General features: G+C 41.6%; 4 protein-coding genes and 1 pseudogene across 4 annotated transcripts; all 5 read left to right on the forward strand.

The window, feature by feature from the left end:
- The first annotated feature begins 3201 nt into the window (after positions 1-3201).
- Positions 3202-3889, forward strand: LOC127642212 (histone H1-like). The gene has a single exon (XM_052124884.1). It carries the CDS (start codon positions 3226-3228, stop codon positions 3835-3837), a length of 612 nt encoding a protein of 203 aa, XP_051980844.1. The 5' UTR covers positions 3202-3225; the 3' UTR covers positions 3838-3889.
- A 566-nt stretch (positions 3890-4455) lies between these two features.
- Positions 4456-5169, forward strand: LOC127642213 (histone H2A-like). The gene has a single exon (XM_052124885.1). The coding sequence runs from the start codon at positions 4456-4458 to the stop codon at positions 4840-4842; it is 387 nt and encodes a 128-aa protein (XP_051980845.1). The 3' UTR covers positions 4843-5169.
- A 1212-nt stretch (positions 5170-6381) lies between these two features.
- LOC127642214 (histone H3-like) lies at positions 6382-6980 on the forward strand (annotated as a pseudogene).
- Positions 6981-7507: 527 nt separating this feature from the next.
- On the forward strand, positions 7508-8503 carry LOC127642216 (histone H4). The gene has a single exon (XM_052124887.1). It carries the CDS (start codon positions 7519-7521, stop codon positions 7828-7830), a length of 312 nt encoding a protein of 103 aa, XP_051980847.1. The 5' UTR covers positions 7508-7518; the 3' UTR covers positions 7831-8503.
- Positions 8504-8918: 415 nt separating this feature from the next.
- Positions 8919-10334, forward strand: LOC127642215 (histone H2B-like). The gene has a single exon (XM_052124886.1). The coding sequence runs from the start codon at positions 9063-9065 to the stop codon at positions 9435-9437; it is 375 nt and encodes a 124-aa protein (XP_051980846.1). The 5' UTR covers positions 8919-9062; the 3' UTR covers positions 9438-10334.
- Positions 10335-10442: the final 108 nt, after the last annotated feature.

Consider the following 10442-nt stretch of genomic DNA (forward strand, 5'->3'; position numbering starts at 1 on the left):
GATCTGGCCAAGGTTACAAAACAAATTCTGCTGCCCTTAAGGTTCATAAGAGCACAGTGGCCTCCATAATCCTTAAATGGAAGACGTTTGGGACGACCAGAACCCTTCCTAGAGCTGGCCATCCGGCCAAACTGAGCTATCGGGGAGAAGAGCCCAAAGATCACTGTGGCTGAGCTCCAGAGATGCAGTCGGGAGATGGGAGAAAGTTGTAGTAAGTCAACCATCACTGCAGCCATCCACCAGTCGGGGCTTTATGGCAGAGTGGCCCGACGGAAGCCTCTCCTCAGTGCAAGACACATGAAAGCCTGCATGGAGTTTGCTAAAAAACACCTGAAGGACTCCAAGATGGTGATAAATAAGATTCTCTGGTCTGATGAGACCAAGATAGAACTTTTGGCCTTAATTCTAAGTGGTATGTGTGGAGAAAACCAGGCACTGCTCATCACCTGTCCAATACAGTCTCAACAGTGAAGCATGGTGGTGGCAGCATCATGCTGTGGGGGTGTTTTTCAGCTGCAGGGACAGGACGACTGGTTGCAATCGAGGGAAAGATGAATGCGGCCAAGTACAGGGATATCCTGGACGAAAACCTTCTCCAGAGTGCTCTGGACCTCAGACTGGGCCAAAGGTTCACCTTCCAAGACAATGACACTAAGCACACCGCTAAAATAACGAAGGAGTGGCTTCACAACAACTCCGTGACTGTTCTTGAATGGCCCAGCCAGAGCCCTGACTTAAACCCAATTGAGCATCTCTGGAGAGACCTGAAAATGGCTGTCCACCAACGTTTAACATCCAACCTGACAGAACTGGAGAGGATCTGCAAGGAGGAATGGCAGAGGATACCCAAATCCAGATGTGAAAAACTTGTTGCATCTTTCCCAAAAAGACTCATGACTGTATTAGATCAAAAGGATGCTTCTACTAAATACTGAACAAAGGGTCTGAATACTTAGGACCATGTGATATTTCAGTTTTTCTTTTTAATGTGCAAAAATGTCAACAATTCTGTGTTTTTCTGTCAATATGCGGTGCTGAGGAAAAAAATGAACTTAAATGATTTTAGCAAATGGCTGCAATATAACAAAGAGTGAAAAATTTAAGGGGTCTGAATACTTTCCGTACCCACTGTATATATATAATTTTTTAAAGATAACTATGTATAATTATATATTGATATAAATATGTATAATCATTATATATTGAATTATTGTTATATGAGGGGCTTTCTTAGCAAATATTTGTCTATGTGATTAGCCTAATTAATCGGAACACCATGTAATGAATTTGATTAAAAATGTTAATCGATTGACAGCCCTAGTTTTAATACATTTGAAGTACTAATAACACCAAATCCACATGGAAGGTTGTAAATGAACTCCTAAACAAAAAGCAAAAAAAGTCATTCTCAAATCTACCATAACAATTTACAGGAATGTTACGCATAATATTGAATACCACAAAATGTAATTTAGACTTGTCCTGCCTTTTCTTTAAAGGGGACATATTATGCAAAATCCACTTTTCACAATTTTTTAAAACAGAATTTTGTGTCCCCAGTGTGTGTAGACCACCACAACATATGGTAAAAGACCATAACCTTGTTTCTTTCTCCTCCCTATTTTCAGGTTTGCAGCCTCTTATGACATCAAAAGGGGAAAGGTACTGCTCACGGCTGGCGAAGAGATCTGCCCAAGTAGCTTAAATCCGTCCTCATTAAAACCTGAGCGAGCAGCGCACAGTCCGCCATATTTATCTCCTCGCTAGAGCCGCTTGAGCTAACTCGGACTGCGAAGGATCAAAGATGGATACAAACTCTCCATGACCCAACTTCAGATTTGCAAGTCGTAAGTTTCGCACTTTATACTTTTATAACGTTTGCAGTTTGGCTTTCTGAATTTATGAAAAAACGCATGTTGTGAAAATATTGTGCTTGGTGTAATGTAGCAACTAGTCCCGAAGTACCTTATTCCATGAAGCTGTAGCTCTGTTTCGGTTACCATATAAACTGATTGGCGTCCTCCACAGTCCCGCTTGAGTGGTCATGCAATGAGGATTTTCTGTATAATAAAACAGATTATGAAACCATAGTGGTATTTTCAACAACTATAGCTGTTTTTTTATATTTCATAAACTTTGCTATACACAATACAGTCAGATGATTGACTTTGTGTGTCCTCCGTGTTATTTATAATGTTTTAACTGTTTAAGTTCTGCTGCAATGTTGTCATAGAGTTATCCATGGCACCAGCAGGAAAGGCACAGCTCACTTCCAGGAAGGGTTGTGGGTAGCAGCAGTGCCTATGCATTTAAAGCTCCAGACACTAAAACAGCCCGTTTGGATCAGGGCTACAAAACAGGGGTATAAAGGCCTGGTAGAATAAAAGATCTGTGAGGTATTTTGAGCTGAAACTTGACGGACACATTCTGGGGACACCTGAGACTTATATTACATAGTGTAAAAGGGGCATAATATGTCCCCTTTAAAGAAAGCAAACATTGTGGTTTCAGTGAGGCACTTACAATGGAAGCAGATATGGTTCATATGAGGAGGGTTAAAAGTCAGAAATGTGAAGCTTATTATTTTATAAAAGCACTTATATTAATTATTCTGTTAAAACGCGTGTATAATTTGAACTGTAAAGTTGTTTACATTGTCATTTTTACAGTCGTTTTTCAGTTTATTGACATTACATCATCATATGGCACGGAGCGTGTGCTTCAATCTGCCCAAAACAACTCCTGTATGAAACAGTCCACAAGTCCCTCAGTGATGCTCATTTCATTAAAGTCATTATCAAAGTGTGTGTTGAAAACACAGAAGACGCGTTCAATCAAATATAATCATTTCTGCATGAAAATCACATCCAAATCACACGCGGTCTTTTCCAATAGCTGGTGCGCGATGTGGATTTGAAGTTCAGACATAAAACTAAAAGTTTCCTCGTCGCGTGTTTTAGTCTCCAGATAAAGCGCAGAAGTCCTGCTCTGTGTTCACATTGTTTTCAGTCCATTAAACTGTTTTATCGCTCCAGTTTTGCTCTAAATGTGAGAGGAGAAAACACAAGCGCGAGCGGCTCTCGGAGGCACACAGACGCTGACACGAGCGGATTGAGTCTTTCAGGTTCTCATGAGGGTTTTAAGAGCGCAGCGCCGCTCAGTCGCTGTTCATTACTGCACTCAGTGCTCGTGTGTGTTTGTGAGATTACAGATCCGATCAGAGAGATGGCAGAAACCGCTCCAGCTGCAGCCGCCCCGCCGGCCAAATCGCCCAAGAAGAAATCTGCTGCCAAACCCAAGAAAACGGGTCCAAGCGTCGGTGATCTCATCGTCAAAACTGTGACCGCGTCCAAGGAGAGGAGCGGCGTGTCTCTCGCCGCCCTGAAGAAAGCTCTCGCCGCCGGTGGATACGATGTGGAGAAGAACAACTCCCGCGTCAAGATCGCCGTTAGGAGTCTGGTGACTAAAGGGACTCTGGTGCAGACCAAAGGGACCGGCGCCTCCGGCTCATTCAAGCTCAACAAGAAACAAGCCGAGAGCACGAAGAAACCCGCCAAGAAAGCCGCTCCTAAAGCCAAGAAGGCCGCAGTCAAGAAACCCGCCGCTGCTAAGAAGCCCAAGAGTGCCGCGGCTAAGAAACCTGCCGCCAAGAAATCTCCCAAGAAGGCGAAGAAACCAGCAGCCGCTAAAAAGGCAACGAAGAGCCCCAAGAAGGCAAAGAAACCAGCAGCCGCCAAGAAAGCAGCCAAGAGCCCCAAAAAGGCCAAAGTTGTCAAACCCAAAACGGCAAAGGCTAAAGCAGCCAAGCCTAAGAAAGCAGCTCCCAAAAAGAAGTAAATGATCTTCCGAGTTTCTCCCTCAAAACGGCTCTTTTAAGAGCCACCCACTATTTCATATAAAAGAGCAAAACCTTTGTATTTTATATTTATTTTGTGATGTTTTATTAGATTGGTTGTGAGGGGACACAATTGCTCCTGACTATGACTGTAATAAACCAAAAGCTTAAAGCTGCATATTCAGAAAATGTCAAACGCGGTGATGAAACGTGATATTCAGAGTGTAAAATCAGTGTTTCCTAAAACTATGAAGGTAATTGCACCAACATCTTGCATCTGACAACATTTTATATGAATAACTGCATCGATTATGACTATATCACTGAAATATCAAATTTACTTCAGGTCAGATATATTTGACCATATTATTATTATCGATATTGTCTTTTACATTAAACTGGATTTAAAACTCGTTCAGCTGGAAGTTTCTCATGAACACAGAATGTAGTGGAGAAATAAGAGGGAGGAGTTTAGAGTTCGGAGGAAGTTCTGTGATTGGTTAGAATGTTTTACAGACTCCAGCCAATAGACGACTGACAGCCTGCTTTAAATACTGTTGCAGCGTCACACTGAGTATTCTGTTTCTACAGTGTGTTGAAATAGTTTTAGTGAATTGAAAATGAGCGGCAGAGGTAAAACCGGCGGTAAGGCGAGAGCGAAGGCTAAGACTCGCTCATCCAGGGCGGGACTGCAGTTCCCCGTCGGCCGTGTGCACAGACTGCTCCGCAAAGGAAACTACGCTGAGCGCGTCGGCGCCGGTGCTCCTGTGTATCTGGCCGCTGTGCTCGAGTATCTCACCGCTGAGATCCTGGAGTTGGCCGGAAACGCCGCTCGGGACAACAAGAAGACCCGTATCATTCCCCGTCACCTGCAGCTGGCAGTGCGGAACGACGAGGAGTTGAACAAACTCTTGGGTGGAGTGACCATCGCTCAGGGTGGGGTGCTGCCCAACATCCAGGCTGTGCTGCTGCCCAAGAAGACCGAGAAACCCGGCAAGACCAAGTAAACGGACTGAAGTCTGTCACTGAAACACAAAGGCTCTTTTAAGAGCCACACACTTGAACTATGAGAGAGTGAATTGGTCTTTTATTACACACTTGAATTACAGATGCTGTTTTCGGAACCGTGTAGTATAAATAATCAAGCAACATTGTGAATTAATTTATATATAGATTTCAACCCGATATATTTACAAATGTTTCCTGAGATTGAGTATCTCAATACAAGTGTCTTGGTATCCTGAATGATGATTTTCCTCACATTCAACTGTTGGCAGCGAAAAATATTTAAGCTGAAACTGGGTTTTTATTTTAGAAACAAGTCGTGTTTTTCATTTTAGGCCCAAAGGAGACTTGTTGCTGCCACTTGTGTCAGTGCTGGACTATGGCGATGTTATTTATATACATGCATCCATTCAAAGCCTGAAACTGTTGGATACTGTTTACCATTGAGCTCTTGGGTTCATCACAAACTTTAGGGCCCTTACTCATCAATGCTCCTTGTCTGATCGGGTTGGTTGGTCTGCATTGTCCACCCGTAGACTTAATCATTGGTATAGTGTTATTTACAAGGCTATTCTTGGTCTGCTTCCCCCATACCTACAAACCTACATCAAAAAGAAAGTCACATGAAGATATTGTCTTCGTTTTGAGGACTTATTACTGCTAACTGTCCCTCAAGTCCGGACTAAACTGGGAAAAGGGGCGTTTAAGGATGCGGCCCCCTGCTGCAAAATGTCCTGAATCTCCAGGAGCCGGTTTCACTGGTTGCTTTTAAAGCACTTTTAAATGACATGGAGGCTGTAGATGTTATATTGTGTATATGTAGATATTTTATGACCTTGTAACTCACTATTTATTCCCATCGTACATTTGTTGTGTTTTTAATTTCTGCAACCTTGTTAATTGTGCTGCTGCCAGGACGCTCTTGGAAAAGAGATTTTTAATCTCAATGAGTTTTCTTTCTGGTTAAATATATATAAATATATATATTTAACCAGAAAGAAAATTCATTCCTGTTTTCCTATATAATGAAACTTCAGTACTACTAAAATCAGAACATTTTTGTCAACAGATAATGTGGTTGATAAATTATAAAGTTACAATATTAAACTTGATAACTCACACCTACCTAAAAATAATCAAAGATTTAACTTGCCTGAGACGTATAACCGTTCAGTAAAATTACATTTAATTACATCTGACACTGCTATTACAAGTTTATGAATCGTTATCATGCTACATTCATAATTATTTAAAATAAATTATTTATAAGTACTCGAGTATAAAAGCTGGACAAAGAAACATGATTTAATGCGCATTGAGTTGAACTGAACAAATGATTTTGAGCGGGAAACTGTCGCCGCTTGTTTGAAAAGTCGTGCCGCACAGTCATTGGTCAACTGTCATGCGTACACGTCCACATCAGCCAATCACACGCCTCTAAACCCTCACCACACTGAGCGCGTGATCGCACACGGCTTTAAATAGCAGCGGTGTGCCGTTGATCTTCATTTACTTTATGAAACTGAGAAGAGAGTCTCGTTATCATGGCAAGAACCAAACAGACCGCTCGCAAGTCCACCGGTGGAAAAGCCCCGAGGAAGCAGCTCGCTACTAAAGCCGCCCGCAAGAGCGCCCCGCCACCGGTGGAGTCAAGAAGCCTCATCGTTACAGGCCCGGTACCGTGGCGCTGAGAGAGATCCGCCGTTATCAGAAGTCCACTGAGCTGCTGATCCGCAAACTGCCTTTCCAGCGTCTGGTGAGAGAAATCGCTCAGGATTTCAAGACGGATCTGCGCTTCCAGAGCTCCGCCGTCATGGCACTGCAGGAGTCCAGCGAGGCTTATTTGGTCGGTCTGTTCGAGGACACCAACTTGTGCGCCATCCACGCCAAGAGGGTCACCATCATGCCCAAAGACATCCAGCTGGCCCGCCGCATTCGCGGAGAGCGCGCTTAAATCCACAGCGACGTAATTCACATCAACTCCAAAGGCTCTTTTAAGAGCCACTTCATTTACCCCCAAAGAGTCGATTTTGTTTATACTAGCCTATGAAGAGAATTTTTTTTTTTTTAAAGATTAATGAATGAAACCGGTTTTTTTTTTTGTTACAAAGATGATAAATTGTGTAAAGTTACAATATTAATAAACTTGATAACTCCCCCGTACCTAATATTAATCAAAGATTTAACCTGCCTGAGACGTTTAACCCTTCAGAAAAAGTACACCAGTGTGGGTTTGTTGCATGTACACAACAACTAAAGCAAAACCTGTTAGAAGGATTGAATACATCTTTTTTTATATATACTTCGGCGTTTTCAACACGGAAGTAAATGACTGCAGGATAAATGCTGTCTCGGTGAATGAGACCCCTTTACAGTGTTTTGCTTACCAATTTTCTCCAACAGCAAAAATAAAAAAAAGTCCACTATGACATTTGTAAAGAAAAAAAAATCTAGTTTATAAATAATTTGGACTTTGACCTGAAACAAATTCTCATCAAACAAACAAAAATGTAAATTAAAAGCGTTTGGTACGTCAGCGCTGTGAGAAGGACAAATACGTGACGTGATTAGACTCCGCCTTCAGTGTGGTGTTTCTACTAGGTCCTGTAGGCAAATGTAAATGCTTTATTCCGCAGACTTATTCTTCATGTTCAGTTGATCGTCGAACCGAACTCATCATGTCTGGAAGAGGTAAAGGAGGAAAAGGACTCGGGAAAGGAGGCGCTAAGCGTCACCGCAAAGTGTTGCGTGATAACATCCAGGGAATCACCAAACCCGCCATCCGTCGTCTCGCTCGCCGCGGTGGTGTCAAGCGTATCTCCGGTCTGATCTACGAGGAGACTCGCGGCGTGTTGAAGGTGTTTCTGGAGAACGTGATCCGTGATGCCGTCACCTACACCGAGCACGCCAAGAGAAAGACCGTCACTGCCATGGACGTTGTGTACGCGCTGAAACGACAGGGACGAACTCTGTACGGCTTCGGAGGATAAACGTCTTCATTCTCATCAGACAAACCCAACGGCTCTTTTAAGAGCCACACACACTCTCACACGAAGAGACAATGTCTTGGTGGTATAGTTTTGTTTATATACACACATTAAACATCAATATTATTCATGCTATACAGAAAGTGTTTTCTGAATTTATTGTAGCTCATGAACCATGATTAAATTGTCTCCTTATGTACAATTATTTACCAAATTGAATATGTTTTTTGATATTTTACAAACATGTATAGAATTATAGATCACGCTTGGGCTGTTCGATTCCCGAAATGTCTTGGTTTTGTTTATATTTACACGATTAACACATAAAAAGTTATCCATAAAGTGTTTATGTAAGCGCGTACTCGTTTTCTGAATGTATCATTTGTATAAAATGTATTTATGTAAATAGATATTATACAAATATTTTAGCAATATTTTGTATTAAAAGCAAAAACAGGCATGTTACGTTTGTCACGACTTAACCACGACGAAAGATTCGTAATGTGATTACGTTACCGTTACGTAATGGGCACGTAATTTGGCTGGCTGGGATTACTGTTTACTCTCACACATTTGGCATGTTACTTGATTATTAGTTTATTCAAAGTAAAATACCAGCAGACTATCCAGGTCTGGAAAACAGAGGCCTTGTGAGATTTGGCGGGTAGTCCGATTGATGATCATTAAAATGGAGTCATTTTATCAGGAAATAAACAACAGTCCGAAAATATCAACCGGTTTCCCCAGAAGGAATCGACTCCAAAATCGAGGAATTGTAGATCACGTTTCTGTCCTCCAGAATACAGTCTAGTCTGTCTTGAATTATGTATACATGCGTTCGTTCAAACTGTATTTATTGTAGAAATACATGTATAATATTGTGTATATTTCTATACACAATATTTATAAACAAATCTTTTCCGCTTTTCCCCTCTCATAATATAAAAAAATGAGCGGGAAAACTGAACAAAGGAACCCGAATATTGTGGGGGATGGTGATTTTCAAACATGAGGTGATAAGAGGGACTTTCATGTGGAAGCCTCTGATTGGCTCTTTTTCCGACCCGTCACACTTGTAGCTGACCAATGAAATCACGGAATGGGTGTAGCCAATAAAAATCACGCAATCAGAGGTGCGCATTGACTCTTCAGAAAATTAGCATAGACGAGGGGATAAATGTGTTAGTGCATTCTGTCGTTCTTCTAGTACTTTGAACTTAAGTCATTGTATTGCAATGCCTGAACCAGCAAAGTCCGCCCCGAAGAAGGGATCCAAGAAGGCCGTCACGAAGGCCGCCGGTAAGGGAGGAAAGAAGCGCAGAAAGTCCAGGAAGGAGAGTTACGCTATCTACGTGTACAAAGTCCTGAAGCAGGTCCATCCTGACACCGGGATCTCCTCCAAGGCGATGGGCATCATGAACTCCTTCGTCAACGACATCTTCGAGCGCATCGCCGGTGAGTCGTCTCGTCTCGCTCACTACAACAAGCGCTCCACCATCACATCGAGAGAGATCCAGACCGCCGTGCGTCTGCTGCTGCCCGGTGAACTGGCCAAACACGCCGTGTCTGAGGGCACAAAGGCCGTCACCAAGTACACCAGCTCCAAGTAAAGTGAAGCTCCAGCTGCACCCAAAGGCTCTTTTAAGAGCCACCCATGTTGTCACTTAAAGAGAGAATTTGTGTTTTCATAACATTTGTTTTTATTTTTAATATAGATTTGGTTTCAGTCCGAATCAATTGTATGACAAATGTATCATTTTGCATCAATGGAGAATGTTGCGGTTAACAAGCAAGATTTAATGTTGGGATGTTGTAAAATTGTAAATTGGATGTAACTTATATTTGAAATGATCTCACCGGTGCAGTATGTGCAGGTATTAACATTGCTCCATCACTATAAGACCGGATCATTTTGTGTGGAGTGCGGGGTGATTTTTCTCGGAGTTGCCCTGATGTGCCACACGATCGCAAAACGTGCGAAATCGACCATAGAACGTCTTGAGACTGATGTCCTCACAGTGAGGGCAGTCCCAGTTAGCCAAATTACGTGACGTAACGGCAACGTAATCACATTACAAATCTTTCGTCGTGGCAACGTAAATAGTTATGTGGTTATCTTCTACAGAAATGGGTAATATGAAATAAAATATTAATAGTAATGTATTTCATGCATCCTTTGTATCCGTTTGCTTTACGGTCTCCGATGATTAATTATTTGGAAATAACATTTTTAATCCCAGTTGTTTAATGATTTGTAGTAACTTGTAAAAATTAAAACTCACAAAAATTGCCAACTTGACCCCCTATTATCTGACCTAAATTTAGGCAATGTATATGCTCTTCACATGTAACTCTTATGCCCACTGACATTTGTGCATTCCCCCACACATTAATGGATAAAGAAAGTAAAGATTTGAGTCACATTTGGAAGACACAGGGATCATCACACCAACAAATAGTAAATACATTATTAAGACAAAACAAGTGTACAACTATTAAAGTCCGTAGTTGTATTATATCCATAAGATAAAAAAAATATATTTTTTTCTAGCCAAAATATATTTTAAATATATGATAAATATATGTTGTAACTGTGAAGCTCAATAAAATATATT

This window comes from Xyrauchen texanus, unplaced genomic scaffold, assembly GCF_025860055.1.
Source record: "Xyrauchen texanus isolate HMW12.3.18 unplaced genomic scaffold, RBS_HiC_50CHRs HiC_scaffold_511, whole genome shotgun sequence".
Taxonomy (NCBI): domain Eukaryota; kingdom Metazoa; phylum Chordata; class Actinopteri; order Cypriniformes; family Catostomidae; genus Xyrauchen; species Xyrauchen texanus.

Bases quoted from the DNA above. Each gene is read 5' to 3' on its own strand.
- LOC127642215 (XM_052124886.1), top strand. From the start codon at position 9,063: ATGCCTGAACCAGCAAAGTCCGCCCCGAAGAAGGGATCCAAGAAGGCC.
- LOC127642216 (XM_052124887.1), top strand. From the start codon at position 7,519: ATGTCTGGAAGAGGTAAAGGAGGAAAAGGACTCGGGAAAGGAGGCGCT.
- LOC127642213 (XM_052124885.1), top strand. From the start codon at position 4,456: ATGAGCGGCAGAGGTAAAACCGGCGGTAAGGCGAGAGCGAAGGCTAAG.
- LOC127642212 (XM_052124884.1), top strand. From the start codon at position 3,226: ATGGCAGAAACCGCTCCAGCTGCAGCCGCCCCGCCGGCCAAATCGCCC.